The 18,531-nt window shown below is 40.3% G+C and overlaps 1 protein-coding gene across 4 annotated transcripts in view; it reads right to left on the minus strand.

The window, feature by feature from the left end:
- The window catches only part of RALYL (RALY RNA binding protein like), a 303,777-nt gene that overhangs the window by 117,543 nt on the left and 167,703 nt on the right, over nt 1-18,531 (minus strand). For all 4 annotated transcript variants that reach the window (XM_075270366.1, XM_075270365.1, XM_075270364.1 and 1 more), the window contains exon 2: nt 13,637-13,712. In XM_075270366.1, the coding sequence (XP_075126467.1) occupies nt 13,637-13,712 (76 nt within the window). The remainder of the gene's footprint in view (nt 1-13,636; nt 13,713-18,531) is intronic.

Consider the following 18,531-nt stretch of genomic DNA (forward strand, 5'->3'; position numbering starts at 1 on the left):
CCTAGTTATCCCACCCACTACCAGCCTTTCTTAACTCAGCCTTCCCCACCCCTTCATACTTACCTGCACAGGCACTTTTGTGCAGGCGTGGGTGGCCAGTAGAAGTCAAGAAGAGGAGGAGTCAGCCACCCAGAATAGTGATGTTCCATGCCCAGCAGATCCTGCCCAGAAGACAGGTAAGTATGATGGGGTGTGTGGGTTAGTGTAAGTGACCGCGATCTAGGTAAATATAGATTTTTAGTACACTAAGTAATTTAGAAGGTAGGTATGGGGAGGGGGGTAACTTAAATTAGAGAGATCAATTTATCCCGGATAACCGCTTTCAGTATGCTTTTTGCTAACCCTTCACTGATACATATTATTGTTTTTATTCTATTATTTTTCTTTACTAAATGAACTTTATAAAAACCTTGAGAAGGTTGTTTTTCCATTCCCAACAAACATATACAGTACATTTCATTGTGAAAGGCAACACAAAAATAAATGGTCATTGTCTTTTATTTACTTATATTATCCAGACACTGATATCTTCTTGTACGGATTTATTTTTAGAGATCTCATTGAAAAGTGCCAAGAGGACCAAAAAATCTTCGATAAAATTCTTATTGTTTTCCTGGATAATACTTTGATCACGGATAAATAAATACTGTGTTCTTTCATCATATCTACATGCTGTGTATTCACTATATACAGTATATGACTTTACTGGCACCAACTACTGACAGTGTGTCCAACATCACAAAGTATATATCTTTATATTCACAGATCTTCTAGAGTTTTAAAGATAAGCAAGCTGGTTCGTAACAAGCTGAAACAGAAATTGGCCAAAACTGAAATTTTTTGGGTGTGTCACTTACTATAATGCTCAGATATGCCCCTTCCTCACATCTACCAGGCCAAGGAGAGGTATGGTAAAAAAAAACAAAAAACAACAACTCTCTTTTCCACTCCTAAGAATTTGGTCTTCCTTCCTGGGATCTAGTCTTCACTAGAGATGAGCAAACACTGTTCGGAACAGCCGTTCCGAACAGCATGCTCACAGCACGCTCCCATAAAAATAAATGGAAGCGGCCGGCACATGGGGGGTTAAGCAGCCGGCCGCCGGCAAAGTCTGCATGCCAGGTGCTTCCATTCATTTCTATGGGAGCGTGCTGTTCGGATCGGCTGATCCGAACAGTGTTCGCTCATCTCTAGTCTTCACCTGTGCGCTCTTGCAGTCTCGTGTGTCCTTTTCCGGCATCTTCTCTAACATCACGCGCACCAGGTTCACGAGGTCCAATCATGTGCGGCTGGTGACATCATAATGATCAAATAATCTGGTTTTTATTTTGCCCACACCTCTCCTGGGCCTACACTAGTTATACTCTGGATATACCCTGTTTCACCACAAATAAGCCCTACCCCAAAAATAAGCCCTAGCTTGATTTTGCAGGGTTTTTGGCATAAGCTTGAAATATAAGCCCTACTCCAAAAATAAGCCCTAGTTACAGTCAGTGCCTCTAGTGCTAGGTTATGGAACTCTCTGCCCCAGGAAGTGGTGATGGTGGATTCATTAAACAAGTTCAAAGAGGGCCTAGACGCTTTCCTGAGAGAACAATATAACTGGTTATGGACTCTAGGTTTTAAGGACACGTTGAGTCAGGGTTTTTTTTACTGCCTGCCAGATTTGAGTCAGGAAGGATTTTTTTCCCCTGAAATGGGGCAATGGGCATGAGCCTCATGGGGTTTTTGCCTTCCCCTGGATCAACACTGTAGGGGATTGTAGGGTTATAGGTTGAACTTGATGGACTGATGTCTTCATCCAGCCTCATCTACTATGTAACTATGTCTTGAGATGTCATGGAGATGGAGAATAGGCATACCATAGCTCCGAACCATTCTGAACAAGTGTCTTGTTTCCTTCTGCCATGGCAGGGCACCCGTTCTTGAGTCCTGCTTTAGAGTTCCACTTCCTGCCTCTCAAGTTCACCTTTCGAGTGCCATCTCCTGCATCACTACTGGCTGTGGGCTGACCAGACATCAGATGCCACCCCTGCTCGCTCCCATAGATGCATCCACTCCACTACAGCACCTCCCCCTTATCGTAAAGGAGAGGTGATAGAGAGGGCACGGGGCCACTGCCAAGCAACGCGTTTCAAGACAGAGAAAGAGTGCCAGCAAGTTTGTTTAAGACCCACTGACCCTGCACCATCAATTGTAAATGTAATTAAGGGTTAGGTTACTAACGCAAACCATTTTACAAGATACGTAAAAAGATTCTGATTCGCTTTTGGTGCCTGAAAAATAAGTTCAAGGGCTTTTTTCAGAGAACAAACAATATAAGACACGGGTATCTGAAGAGACCCCAGAGTATAGCACTTCTGGTTTGTTTGGACTGAGCCGAAACTTATGGGCGAACCTCAGGAATAATCTCAAGGTTCGCCCATCACTAGTAGGAATGAGTTTGTCAGATGTGTGTACTATATTCCAATGCGGCTTCACATAACTCTGCATTGTATCATAAGCAGTCCCTTTATCACAGAGAACAAAAGAATAATAGATGACAACTCAACTCAGCTACACCATAAATAAAGTCTAACTATATACCACATGGAATAGACAGGGCCATTGTTCATAGTAATTGTAGCACACGGTACAAGGGGGTATTACAGGGTTTTTCAATGACAGGCTCCATCTTTATGCTGAATCTTGGCCGGGCTTATAGAAGAGACGAGGACACTTTACGTAATTCCAGACTGACTCGCGTCTTCATTGCAGTGACAAGCATTTGCATGTTGCTGATGTGTAACTTTTTCATTATCTCTGTTAGATCAGCGTTAAATAGAACTGTCAAACAGATGTTTACATGCATAAAATGTGCCTATAAGTAATGTGCCGGTCCTCAGGATGAAATGTTTCTAAGCAAAGCTTTTATGTTGCCTTGTGTCATGTCTACAAGATGAGTTCTGCTTTCTGCTTTTGCCGTATAGTGCATTTTTATCAGAATAATTATCTGTACTTTTTATGAAATCGCTATGCAGAAAAGGATTTTTCATTAAATCTGGAATTACGATAAAGCTCAGGAGTGTCAGGAAACGGCTGCATCGAAAATACAGAAAACCAGGAAATGTTATTGTTCATGGATGGGGTTGTTTATATCAAATATCTGACAATGGAAACTCATATTCTTCAATTCATATTAATATTACTTTCATACAACTTTTTTTTTTCCTTTGGAAAACATCACTGTAGTTTTTTGAGACTAAACAAAAAATTAATCCTATTGTAAAAACACTTTATATTTCCCAAACTTTTGACTTTGGGTATTATTAAAAAAAATAAATACCTGAAAAACTATCATATTTATTTTTTTCCCAAAATAATGTGATGTGTGAAATGACCCATAAAGGGGTTTTCTGGGATCAGACAATGACGGTCGATCCTTATTAATAAAAAAAATATTTATTATTAATTTGGTGTTCTTCTCTGAGTATTGTGAGAGGTGACAGGCAGAGTGCTGGAATCATGCTATATCTTCCCCAGATTTCTAACATACGTGTAGTCCAATGTGGGTCTGGAATAGGCCTCAGCCCAGGTGTGGGTTCTAGGCTCATTACTGGGCCATAAAAAGCTGCAGATCCTGCCTGTTTGTGTCACTGCACCACCCTCTGCTCGCATGCTGTGGTGCAGGAGGCATGAGCAGTTTAAGGGCGAGTTCACACAGAGGAAAGTGGAGCGCAATCTGGCACGTATACATGTGACGGCAGATGACGCGCTCAAAATGCTCCCAATCATTTCAATGGGAGTTAGGAGCGTATACGCCGCGTTAAAATAACGCGGCGTGCTCTTGTGCCCCTGCCTCCAGGGTTTCCAGCAGCTACTGGGGAATTGCTGTCCTAGCAATTCTCTAACACCTGCACTTCAGGGCAGATCCTGGAAGCGAGAGGAAGTGCCTGGGTCTGTCCTGACACATAGAGTCTGGTGAGACTGTATTGTGCTCTTTTTGGTTGATTCATGTGGCTGGTAGTAAGCCACCCATACAGTTAGCACTTTATTGTTTAGTTAGTGCTCGGACGAGCAGGGTTTTGTTTCACATTGTTTTTCCTGAAGTTAAGGCTATATTTTTTTTTGCTCCTTTTGTGTCTGACGTGAAGGTTTATTTATCTTGCTGAAGTTTTTTTTAAACTAAACCTGTTTCCTATAGTTTTTGTGTTCCTGTCTCTCACTGGTTGGGTCCGCACCATTACTGCTACTGAGCTACCTTCCCCACAGTATTCACAAATGGTGTGAAGCAAAATATTACATATATGTCTTGCTGCTATTCTCACAGAATTTTATTGATTAGCAGATATAAAAATGATTGTGAACCCCTGTTTAGATAAAATATTTAAGTCTATCTATCTATCTATCTATCTATCTATCTACAGGTACCATTGGCAGGGAGGAAGTAAGGTGCTGCAGTAATTTAAAATTTTCCTCTTCTCTAGCCCATACTAAACTGGATATAGTGTGAAGTCTACAACTTTATAACACTATCGAACAATCATTTTATAGCATGATGGATTAAAAACTTGAATTTACATACCTAAGTTTTGTGAGTAGATTCCTGGAAGTATAGTCCTATTGTTCCAACTTTTCCCTCCTCGATTTTATTACTTTTGTTTTAATATCTGAATAGTCCCTACACTCCAGAAAGAGAACAGTTATCTATAAAACTTTAATAATGCTTCTAAGATGTGTCTATTAAAGCCCTGGAGATGAAGTGAGCCTTACGACAGAAAAACTATGGTAAATGGTTATCTCTATTTGTAATACAGATCGGTCACAAAGATCTTTATGAAGGTGATGCCTGCAAGAATTCTAAATTATGTAGAATGTGCTTTTGTGATTTTAAAATTTGGTGACAAAATTTTAAATATCTTATCCTAAAGGGGACATTTTTGTAACAAAATTCAAACTTTTTATTTTAAGCTGAGCATTCTGATGACATTATTCTCAATGATAGGGCTACGTTTCTTTCATATTGAGCATTGGTCTGACATTGCTGAAGCATAACGTTCAGTATCCTTTACTGGGGCTTTACTGTATTTGACCTTTATGTCGATGAATTGGATTTGCTCCAAATGGGGTGTTTGGATGAAAGATATATGAAACTAGAGGGAAAGCGAATGTTATGCACAGCTTCATGTTCTGTACATCATTTACTGTTACCAAGTAGAGATAATTTTATGCATTGTAATTTTCTAGAATGCCGCTAATAAGTAATTTCATGTCAGGTCTCAGTTTAAACGCATTCCCATTACAAATATGCACATCTGTTGCTGGGAGTTATCGCCATTGAATTTTTACGAGAGGAAGTACATTTCCAATCAAAGCCCTTTTCAGTCACAGTCTGCTGATTTTCCAATTCAACCGGAGTGTAAAAATATACTTAGACTTTGATTGCTTTTCTAATGTAGTCCCTTGTTTCACAACCACCTTAAGAAAATTCTGCACCTGTTTGAATGGCTCAGGAGAATTAGAATGTAAAGCACTATATTCATGAATAGTGAATAGGATGGGATTGCACAAGCTTTGTACTGCAACTACTGATAGGAATATTTTCTCTCCAAAGTATGCTGCATCATTTTAAACCATAATAGGGTTATTATTAAGTGGTGATCCAGCAGATTGCATCTCCCGTGTATAAAAGATGTAGCATACAATGAATACTGATGTCAGACTGGAGACAGAGTATAATGAACAGGAGAGGTGATAAAACTGATGTGTTTTTTTTTAAATGTCTGTTAGTGCTATTAATGGAATAATAAATGCACTCATATACCTTTAGCCATATTTCTGGATGTCTCTGGGAGCTCCTGGTATCTCCTGCATTTGTTTACATGCTTCAGCTTCCTGCTATGTGACTTCCTCACTAACCTCTCTCACCTTACTCCCCCCTCCTTCCTCACTCCCTCCCTCCAATATACATCCCCTAACTGTCTCAATAGCTATCCCGCCCTTCCTTAACTAATCAGCCCAACCCCTATAATATACTCACTCTCCAGACTTCTTCCAGCGAGACAGCTCCTCCTGTAGTGCTCCTGTACTTCTTCTTCTCTGCAGCAATGATCCATCTCTACTGCGCATGTGTGGATGCGCAGTAGAGGTGAATTATTGGCAGTAGTGTGCACAGTGCTTGGAGAAGAGGAGAGTGCGCACCCTGCCGAATCAGTACAGAAGGAGGAGCTGCCTTGCTGCCATGGAATGGATGGGGGAAGGCAAGTAGTGAGGATCCGTTTCCAGAAATGGGGAAACAAATTGTCACCGGATAATCAGAAAATGTGGGTAAGCATACTTTTTTGATTAATTTTGTTATTTAGAAAGTAGGAGGGGGCAGGGTGTTTAGATTAGTGTAGGGCTTTCCAGTTATCCGGGATAACCCTTTTAACAAACAGTGTTATTCACCTCTTCTGGGCTGTGGTGCTGGTCTTCAGGCCTCTTTTGCTCTCAGAGCCTTCATGAATGATGTCAGAAACAGCTGAGGCCCATGATTAACACTATGCGTCATGAGGCCAACTTAACCGCTAAGTTCCAATCACAGGCCTCAGCAGTTTCTGACATCTCTGAGACTGGAAGAGGATCAAGACCAGCACCGGAGCCCAGGGGAGGTAAGTAGCATTGTTTGTTGTGTTCAATCACCTCCCCTTGGTCTTGAAGATAAACCAGAGTATAATAATAGCCTGTGAATGCCGAAACCCAAAAATTTGGAGTTCAGTCGAGCTTGAAATTTTTGGAAAAATGAAAACTGTAAGGGCCACTGTGGGAAATTATACTGTGTGTACTATGGGATAGTATGATGTGTGCACTATGGGGCATAGTTTTTAAAGAGGACCTTTCACCATTTTGCCCATAGGCAGTTCTATATACTGCCGGAAAGCTGACAGTGCGCTGAATTCAGCACACTGTCAGCTTTCCCGATCTGTGCCCGGTGTGAAGAGCTTACGGTCCGGTACCATAGCTCTTCTATGGTCAGAAGGGCGTTTCTGACAGTTAGCCAGAGACGTCCTTCTTCACAGAACAGCCAAACGCGCTGTGCTGTGAGAGCCGGGAGGACCGCCCCCTCCCTCTGCTCGCAGTACTCGTCCATAGACGAGCATTATCAGGGAGGGAGGGGGCGTTCCTCTCGGTTCTCACAGCACAGCACGATTGGCTGTGCTGTGAAGAAGGACGTCTCTGGCTAACTGTCAGAAACGCCCTTCTGACCATAGAAGAGCTACGGTACCGGGACCGTGAGCTCTTCACACTGGGCCCAGATCGGGAAAACCGACAGTGTGCTGAACTCAGCGCACTGTCAGCTTTCCGGCAGTATATAGAACTGCCTGTGTGCAAAATGGTGAAAGGTCCTCTTTAAAGATGTTGTCTAGGAATTGGACAAGCTCCAGAGTGGCCTGGGCATTCGTAAAAATAAAACATACTCAAAAATACTCACTAGCTCCCAAATTCAGCAGAACCCCAGACTCTGTAGCCCTTTCAAACGCACCCTGTGCCTTGGTCCCTGGAAGCCCTGCGGCACAATCTATCCTCATCAGTCACTGGGGAGGAATTAGTGATGTCACTCACAGAGATCAGCAGTCCCTCTGCAGGGACTGTTGAGTCCATTGAGGCGCAGGTCCTCCAAGAAACGAGACATGTCGCAACCTAATGGGCTCATCTTATATATACAGTAAATATGTATTGTAGAACAGTCTTTAGAATGTCAAAGAGATACGATAATTGTTATATACAGAACTTCACCACCTTCAGCCACTACTTTAAATGAGTAAGTGTATTTCATCATTAACCATAATGCGTCTTTTGTTACCAAATCCCATCCTTCTGCCATTTCAGTCTTTTTGTTGTAGAACACCCAGCATTGCGGCGGATGTGTCAGGTCAGCGGTGATTCTGTCATATTCCGCCTCAAGCCTAATCAGCTGCTCTTTAAGTTGGACATCATTGACGGCTACGTGCACAGTCAGAGGCTAATCGCTAGTGACACATCTTATAGCTCCGAGGCGGGGGAGAAGAAAATGTATTAGTGTTTCAGGAAACACCATAATCATCGCTTTACACGCAGAGCCTTGATGGATATTACATTTCAAGAGATATCCAAGGCCCAAATGCAAATGAGGCTATTAAACCAAGACACTTCATTTTTCAAAGGGTTCTTAAATTATTTTAAGAAGTGAAGTCTTTGGGACAAAAATGTACATCGGACATATTTTATTTCACTTCGCAATCTTCTGTCGCCAAGAGCTGAGTGAGTGACCGATAGAAATCACATATCATATACATCCATGCAGTCTTAGATATACACAGCCTACAATATATGACAATGGTTTTCACACCAAACACTCAGCCAAATGATATTTAGAAGTAGCTTTTATAGTTCTCCATTAAAGTGCTTATGCATTTTTTAAAAAAGCGTGTCCAATCCATAGACTAGGACATTCATTTTAGATTGATGAGGGGTCCAACTACTAGGACCCCCACAGATCAGCTGTTTCCTCTGCTAGCAGGAGCTGCAGAGCTCTCTCATTTTCAATAGTGGTCCTAAATAGAGATGAGTGAGTACTACTAGCTGTTCGAAGTTAAGATTCGATGCAGAACCAGCGTTGATTGGCAGAATGCTATACATTGCCAATCAACGCTGGTTCTTCTCCTACCTTTAGAAGTCTTCTCCGTGCAGCTTCCCCGCGGCGTCTTCCGGCTCTTCATTCACTCTGCCAGGCATCGGGCCTGGGCAGAACCGACTGCGCATGTCTGCTTGTAGTGCGGGCATGCGCAGTCGGCTCTGCCCAGGCCCGATGCCTAGCAGAGTGAATTCAAGGCCGGAAGAGGACGCGGGGACGCTGCGCAGGGAGAAGAATCCAGCCCGACCCTCACTCATGGACTTGGTAAGTAGAATTTGATCGAATGTTGCGTACCCCTGAAACGAGCATTTCCCCCCATAGACTATAATGGGGTTCGAAACATTTAGTTTTCGCTCATCTCTAGTCATAAAGAGTATTGCAGCAGTTTTCCAGAGGTGTAGCTCAAGTCTCCTGGGTCCCATGCAAAATATGGAATGGGGCCTCTATCTTGCCATCTAGAATAGTGGTATATTTTATGTCACAGAGGAACCGTTGAGGCTCCCTCGGGATCCAGGGATTTGGTAGTAACTAATACCTCTGCACCTCCTATAGCTATGCCCCTAGGTAGTCCCATTTAATTCTACAGGACAACTACTGCAGTACTCATTACGGCTGTTCTAGCCTCTATATGAATATATATATATATATATATATATATATATATATATATATATATATATATATACACACACACATACTTTAGTAAGAAATTGGCATGGATTTAAAATGAATGGGAACAGAGCTGGGGTTTTAGGCGCCTTGACTACTGTGTACAGAGCACCACACAATGGAATGAGCTTCCGTTCCCTACAGTCTACTGGTGGCGCCTGGAACTGCAGCCCTGCTTCCATTCACTTTAGTAGGAGCAGGGATGATTCCAGTTATATACTAAGTACATGTAACCAAGGACCAAGACCAAACTTCAATGGGAGTTCTGGACAGTAGGAATTGCGCTTTCACCACGGATATGCAAAAATGGTTTTATTGGCAAACACACAAACGCATTTCTGGCTTTGCCACACCTTTTTTCAAAAGTAAACTGCTTAACTGGCAAGCCAGATATACTTAGTACATGGCTTTCGGTGGTCGCATCACCTGATCTCGCATCACCTGATTTGTTCAGAGTTTGGATTTAGACCCCAACCAAATTGATACTGGACCTATTAGATGGTTACTGATGATCTAGCTACCTGATAGGTCATCAATATCCAAAATCTTCTGATCCTGGAAACTCCTTTAACTTCCAATTGTCTACATATTTAAGTATGGTTCTGTTCATTCTTCTGATATGCAGTTGGTTTTAGCCCAAGAGAGATATTTCTCGTTAATGTGGAAAACTTGCAAAAAACAAAATCTTTAAGTGGAGTTTGATGGTTCAATAAACCATAGATCCCTTATGGGATAATATCAGCAGCTGCTCTCAGCAATAATGTTCATGACAATATAATCTGCAATCTATTTTGATGAATTTGTGTAATTTCTTTTGATTAATTTGTCTGCAATGTTATACAGTGTTGCTCATACAAAAAAACTCAATGTAAAGGGGTCTGGTGAGGACAGTAAATCATGGGATTAGACTTTATAGCATTTAAGGTCCCAAAACACGCATTTTAGTAGAAGATCTCAAGCAGAAATTAGAGGCTACTCTTAGAATTCTGTCCTGGATGTTCGGTAGACCCGCCTAATTGTCATTCACTCCATGACATTTATTTTTACTGATGTTTTTCTATGACGGTCTGACAAATCTGGATAGAAGTTTTCCATTGTATGTGAATTCATTAGTGAAAACTCAACTTACGTGCATGGGAATGTTCTCATATCTCACATGTATTTAGGGCAATAAAATGTATAAAACCCGCATTACAAAGTGTCTTGTGCTGCGGGTCTTGAACCCGCAGCCTGTCAACTATTACTGCCAGTTCTGACAAGGATTTCTACAAATACAAGACTTGCTCATCCCATAGCCAAAGTCAACCTTGAACACCTTGATATTTTATTTCTGGATTGTCTTTTGCTCATTAAATAGGTTATGCAAGATTTAATAAAAAAAGAAAAACTGACTAAAGGCAAGAAATGATAAAATGAAGAAAAATATGAAAAATATTGATGCACATATACAGGGGCGTAACTTGAAGGTCGCATCGGGGCAGTTGAACTGGGTCCAGGAGCCTTAGGGGGTCCATAAGCACTGTATTGAGATTGCAGCTTCCATCTGGCCCATAAACCAAGGAGACTCACAGATTACCCTCACCACACTAAGGTGGATTAAACTCCTTAGCTCCCATAACCGTCACTATCAAGAATTTGCTGTAGGGATGAAGTAGGGGGTCTCAGACAGAAGATTGCACCGGGGACAACAAGACTTTAGTTACGCCACTGGACATATGTCTTTTTTCAACCATGATAGTGATTCTCGAACTATATAACTATTGTATTACTAACCCTTGCAGTATATGGCCATTCCATTGCTGATGCTTTTCTGCCATTTCTGGCTCGGTGTTTTAGAAGTGGTGATGTCTCATTCATCGCTCATGAGACATCACTGCTTGTGGGGTGGCAAGGACTAGAAATGCCACTAGAATGGCTGCTAAATTATTTTATTTTTAATTTTGTACAGTTTCCTGTCTTTAGTTATACGATTTTAAAATCTCCGACAAAATTCTAGGAAAATGCTTGAATTATAATAATAATACAAAAGAACAATAAAGTAAAAACAAAACAATATCACAATGTCACAAAGATGCAGGAAGGTTTACATGACTGTATCCTGACAGGCGGCATACTCTGATTTTTTCAATAAATTATTTTCACTAATTTCTGGGTTTTTTTTTTGTTTTTTTTTTTAGATAAGAGCGGATACAGCAAAATCTCACCTCTATGAGTAGACCATCCCCTTACCCAGACCACATTTTCTTTAACAGATTTTCAGTTTGCCATATCAACCATCTTCTTTGAGAAGACCACCATCTCAGAAGACCAGTTTTAGGTTGTCAGCTCAATGAGATTTCAATACACTGCCTACCAATAAGTATTTGGACACCTGTGGTCCGAATGGTGCAAGTTGAAATTACAGCCTCAACTCTCTGGGGCTTCCCACAAGTCCTTGTATGATGGTTAGTGGTATTTTCTTCCATTCGGCTTGGAGAAGACAGGTAAGTTCTTTCACTGATTTTGGACGGCTGCTGTTGGTGATTCAACTCGTCCCAGAGGTGCTCGATAGGGTTCGAGTCTAGGCTCTGGACAGGCCAGTCTAGTCGGTAAACCTGATCGTCACTGTACCAAGACATGGAAGACCTCACTACATGACATCTGGCGTTGTCATCCTGGAAGTAATATTGGTCCAACCCATAGAATCGCCATAATGTAGGAAGCATACTGTTATCTAAAATAGTGCAACGGGCGTCGGCGTTGAGTTTAGCATACACTGGGACCAAGGGTCCCAGTCCATACTAGGAGAAACACCCCCAGACCATAACTCCACCTCCACAGAACATTACTAGGTATCCAAATACTTATTGGTAGACAGTGTATTTGGTGTCTTAGGATCTGGCATTAGTATATGTAGACAGGGATAAGCACCACTAAATAACTCTGCACCTTCAATTTAGTATTTTTAGGACTTTATGTGAACCCATATTGATCAGACTTTCAGCAACAAGCAAGAATTTAGATTTTTTTTATCAAAATTTTTTAATGATTTTAGGAACTATATGGCTAAAAGGGAATAATAGTATGTTCATATGTTGTAATTCAGTTTTGTCTTATTCAAATTATGAAATTGGCCAGAGTTGCAAACTGTTCCGATATCCTTGACAGCAAGAGAGTTATCGTACCATAAATGTTTTTCACATTTTTTTGTAAAAACAATGAAATAGAATAAATAGAAAAAAAAACATTACCGTGAACAGAGCTTTTGAGAATTATGAAAATGTGTAATGTTGTGTTAAGCATTAGCTCCTCTTATTATTTTTTAATGATTTTTATACTTTAAGCTCCCAAGAGATGCCTTCCATTGCTTTAATAAAAGTTAGATTTCAATAGGCTACTTTGGATCAGGGATTTTAATGAGAATTCTGCCTACATGAATGCACGCCAGAAAACCAGTGAAATGGAGCATTCCTGAAGACGATTACTGGAATGTAAGTCATTCCTAAGTACTAGTTATTCTTATTTTCAGTTTATGATGATGTCTTACATTGTGTCCTTCTTCTCACCCAAAAGACGTGATACAATTGGATTTGATGGACAACAAAGACACTTCTTGTCTACGTTACCTTTTATATTCTTACTCTCATATTTGGATCCTCTTCACAGGTTTCTGTCTCTTAGAATGCTAGGAATTTAGCGATATCAAGTAACGTTGGCCAGAGTTATATGATTTCAGTAGCACCAGCCAAAGACCTAACATGTATGGGTTCTCATCTAGTGGTAGATACTGGGGAGAATAGAGTTGGGCTTGTTTGACTTCAACTTTTGTTCTCATAGTAGCCATTTTCTACCTATCTGATAGTATCATTCTTCTCTCTTTATCGAGAACACATGTATGTGCGCGAGAGCTGTTGACCACTCAAGCTTTTGGACATCACCTCTCCAATGTGTGTGGCCAGCTTTAGACTTTAGGGCTCGTTCACACAGTGTAACGTCCCACGAGATTTGGCACGTGTACGCCGCGTGACCCTTTGCGTGCCGTACACGCTCCCATTCATTTCAATGGGAGCGGGGATCGTATGCGCCGCGCTAGTTTGCGGCCGTGCATTTATTCACGGCCGCAAACTAGCGCGGTGCATACGATCCCCGCTCCCATTGAAATGAATGGGAGCGTGTTCGGCACACAAAGGGTCACACGGCGTACACGTGTCAAATCTCGCGGGACGTTACACCGTGTGAACGAGCCCTTAGAACTAACTGCACATGACTATTATCATAGCATTGCTCTCTCTCAGCAAGTTACTACATATATGCACAGACTACAAAAAACACATTGAATTAATTATATGGATCTACCTGTACAAAGAAGAAATTGGCCTTTTACTTCCTAGTTTTGGTCTGTAAGGTTTCGGTTCTCCGGCCATGTTGATGTCTGTAAGAAAAGTAAGAAAAGATCCATAAGGCAAACCACAAAATTTATTGTACAATGTTTCGTAATTTGAGTTTCTTACATAGTAAATTTTGGATGTAGTCGAACTAACTACTTATGTAAATTACACACTTGTAGGAACAATCCGGATTCTTCATTTATCTGTGGACATCAACGCACAGCTTTCTACCATCGTGGAAGTATCCGGACTCCAGAATATCAAATTCATGTAAACTAACGTCATCTATGTTCAAGTAGAATAAAGATATCATTGTATAACATGATCTTGTTTATCTTCCTTACATTTTTAATAGGAGGGATCAATATCAGACTGTGGTTCAATACTTCAAGTAAAATGATTCTGGGGGGTCAACCCTCAAACAATCCTCCATAAATAAACTACAGTAATTTTGATAGTCTTCTACTGGACAATTATTGTGTTGGAGCCTTAGTCTAATAGAGGATCCTCTCTGTTACTCTCGTTACTCTACCAGTCCAACACTAGCAGGGATTGTATGTCTCGGAAACTTTACTTGTTCCAAGTCTTTCTATATCAGTATAAACATCATGAGGTAACAAATAGATCTAAATGAGGTACTTATCAAAAATTCAACACAGCAGATATAAAAGACAGTGCCCACAATATTGGACTATGTATATGCACGCAATGGACACTCTTAGTTGGTTGATTTGTTTTGACCAGTAGTGATCATCTTGCCATAGATGACACCTCCATAATGTTTGGGGCTTCTGAACATTAACTATATCTGCACTGTTCCTGCCTAATAACCTTACACAGTCTGTCAATCATGGCTGTTTTTTTGACCACTCTCACGACATAGAAAGTTCCTACTTTTATGGTCATATCCATTGGCAAAAGATAAAGACAACAGACTAACATGGATAGAGAAAATCTTCAAAATGCTACAAAAAGTTCAATTATTTATATTTGTGAAATATTTAATTGTCTACAATGTATATATGGTTATATTCATGGAAAACCCCTTTAATGCTATTCTTGTCTTCCATCTATCCTAACAATTGGGTTATCATAAGCACACTATGAGAAGACATTTAGTTGTTGATGTCCTAAAATTACCCCATTCGTCTCGAAAAAAGTTAACAGCAGGTGTTCAGTCCATCGATGAACCTTAAAAAACCTCATGTTTTAGGCAGGTACAATGAAAGGGTAATAATAGTGATTGCTCTCTTTGTTCGTAGTTGGTTAATTTGACAAATGATATTGTATGTTTCATGTTACCAAGGAGGTTTTAGTAAGGAGAAACAATTTAACCTGTGGTATTCTTCAAAGGTTCTCATCTACTTGTATTTGCGAGCCTTTATCTGGGAGCAATTGGCATGAAATTGGCCACACTTTTACTCTTTGTGCTTTGTATTTGTGCCTAGGCCGTTGCGTTACAATGTGTTGTTTGCACTTCAAATCCAGATCTTTAGAAACTGAAATAGTAATCAGGTAATCTGACTTTTTATCACCTCAATTTGCAATTTTTTTTGTAACAAAGGAAATGCTTATTCTATAACGTTATTTTTCGTAACGCGATTTAGACATAGACCGTACTAGCGTTTCCTGTTCCCATTTGTTCTATGCTTGGTTTCATCTTAAAGGTCATATTTAATTGCCTCATTGTATATGTGTTCTAGGGGAAGACGTAATTCATTATACTATCAGATTCTAGAAATATCTATAAAAAACCTCACCATAATATTAATGGACTATGAAGACTGAACTATACAGCTATAGACCGATTCTCCCTTCTCTGTCCTCTTGGCTGGACATGTCAAGATATGGATATTACAAGTTAAAAACCTGATATATCTCCTGATAAGTTAACACAAAGGGATTTGTCAACTATCTTACTTGTGTCTATGTTTTGCCACTCTCTCGGGAATGTGTGAATTGTACCCTTTCACAGCTTTTGTCAGCATGTTGGGATAATGTGTTGAATTGGTTTAATAGGAAACTGTATTAGTTAAAGGAATTATCCAGGATTAGAAAACATGTCCATTTTCTTTTTTTTACATCAAAAGGAATCATGTTCATTGGTAATACGACATTCTACAGCTCAGTTCTATTCAAACATGCCTCTTAAAAAATTGGGCTCTTTGCAAGCCCACCATGCACCATAAACTCAAATGTAGTGTAAGAAGGTGACAGGCAGAGTACTAGAGTCCCGGTATATATCTCCCCTAGGTTTCTGATATATGTGTGGTCCAGAGCAGGTCTTGAGAAGGCCTCAGCCCAAGTGTATGTCCCAGACTCATTACTGGGCCATAAAAGGCTGCAGAGCCTACACTTCAGGGCAGATGCTGGGTGCGAAAGGAGCCGCCTGGGTCTGTCCTGAAATACTGAGAGTCTGGTGAGACCTAGCTGTTCCATTTTGTTGTGGTTTTGTTTTGTTCGTGTAACCATTAGTAAGCCACACATAGAGCCAGGCTTATCCTGTACTAGTTAGAGCTCAGACGAGCAGGAGTTTTGTTTTGCTTTTTTGCCTGAAGTTAAAATTGTATTTTATTTTGATTATTCTGTACCTGAAGGTTTATTTATTTTGCTATTTTTCAAATAAGCCTCTTTGCACCAGATGTTATGTCCCTGTCTCTAACTGGTTGGCTTCTCTCCGTTGCTACTACCAAGTTACCTACCCTAGAGTACGTAGCATATTTTACACCGGTTTCTGATCTAAACTACAAGTCAGTGGCATTCAGCCAGGAAACAGAAGCAACATCATCTCTACTAAGCATCGCCAAGCCCACTTTTCGGAAAACTAGAATGTGAAGAAAAAAAAACTCATTTGCAAAATTTGCTAATTTCTTACACTAATTTTCTAGAATACCTCGTTCGATAAATATCTTCTATTGAGTTGATTCATATGTTACTATAAAAATATATGCATATTTTTGATTTATTAAAAATAAGAATATACAGTTCGTAAGTTAGGCATTCAGTAAGGTAGGTAATATAACATTGTATGCAACATTCCAGGTCCCTGTGAGACAATGGGGCAATTTAAGATTGTGTACAGTTTGTCCCCTGTGTACCATAGTGGCGCAGCACTTAACGTATTAAAATGCACAAGCTTCTTAATAATGAGGTGCTTTATTGTCTCTCCATGTGCCAGGAATTCCAATGTAGCTAGGATAATGTGTGTCAGTTTCTGTTCTAAATTATATTAAATCTGCCAGGCTCCAGACAACATGTCCCCTTCGCTAAGCTCCACCATGCTCACTTTTTGGAAAAGTGGTGTGCAGAGAGCAAACCAGCATAAAGTCTCAAATTTTGTAGTAAAAATGCGTTCCTTTTTTAACACCAGTTTTTTGGCCAGAAATAATACAAAAATAATAAATATAAGATATGTTAATTACAGCATACCTCCAGTTATATACAACTTTCATAAATGAATTGTTCATTTCAAAATAAAAACCAGTTTTATACATCTTATTAAAGATATTGGTTTCCTTCATAATTTATTAAGCTGTTCTCCTGCTCCTTATCTTCAATTAGACTTATTGTTTACATAACACACAGAGCTCTATGGAGAAGGACAGGTAAAGTAGGAGGCTTCTGCCTGTTTGTTAATTGATATATTACCTCATTCTGTGCACTTGTAGCCTCATATCTGCAAATCTAGCAGTGTTAAAAGAGCACAGAGTAGTGCAGTGCAGCAGTAGCAATTGTTTGAGTGTCTTTTCTAGCAGACTCATTCTACCCCTTCCCTGTTCAAAGAATAGCTCAGAAAGTAACTCTGCCTGAAAAGTGGAGAATAAAGTTTTTTTTTTTTTGTTTTTTTTTAAATTGTTTATTTATGAAAATTTGTAACAATAAAGAAACACAACATGTCTACCAAGCCAGAGGAGATCACAAAGAACAGTACAAAGTATTTTTTTTAATAAGATATTTTTTATATTCACCTGAACTCTTCATTTATGCTGTTGATTATAATTGCTTTAAGACTTTCATAAAAGGAAAACAGTGATATCTATTAAGCATGAACCTTTTCTAAAGGATTCAGAGTCCCAATAGATGTCAGAGATACAGTAAGAATCAATTGTCTGGCTTATTAACTGCCCATCTCTGGTACATATTAGGGAGACATATAGGCATCCTCAAATGCCAAATTCTGGCATGTAAAGTCCCTTAAAGATAAAAGGCATGTGGAAAATCAGCAGCTCAAAGGGGCAACACGGTGGCTCAGTAGTTAGCACTGCAGTCGTGCGGGAAAAATATTGTTATAGATTTGTAGAGCGGGCGATTTAGGACACAGGGGTACCTAACGTGTAGGTGTTTCACAGTATTTACATACTTTTATATGTGTTCTAGGGACGAGGGGGGGGTGTTTTGAATTAATACTTTTTATTTTTTTAATATTTTTTTTTAAAAAATTTTATTTTTGTACTTATTAGACCCCCCAGGTGTCTGATCAATACTACAATGCATCGCAAAAATCCGACATTTCTATTGCAGGCTACATAGAGTAGCCTACAATAGAAAGTATAGAATGACAGGCTGGAGAGCCTTCACAAGGCTCCCGGCTGCCATAAAAACGGACACAGGCCCCGAAGCTTGCTCCGGGTGCCTGTGATTGCCGGTAAAATGGCGCCTCAGTCAAAGCTGGCAGACACCATTATTGTGTTGGAATGCTGGGGAAGGGTTGGAGTGCTGGGGGAGGGGGGGTTCTGGGGGAGGGGGGCTTTTGAATGTCTGTCTAGCCCTTCCTTGGGCTTGAGGACTGTTTTTTTTTTCCACCCACTTGCAATTCCGCGTAGGATGCAGGCACACGTCGGGTGCGGGCCTGATTACGTGGTC

Source organism: Leptodactylus fuscus, chromosome 4, assembly GCF_031893055.1.
Source record: "Leptodactylus fuscus isolate aLepFus1 chromosome 4, aLepFus1.hap2, whole genome shotgun sequence".
NCBI lineage: Eukaryota > Metazoa > Chordata > Amphibia > Anura > Leptodactylidae > Leptodactylus > Leptodactylus fuscus.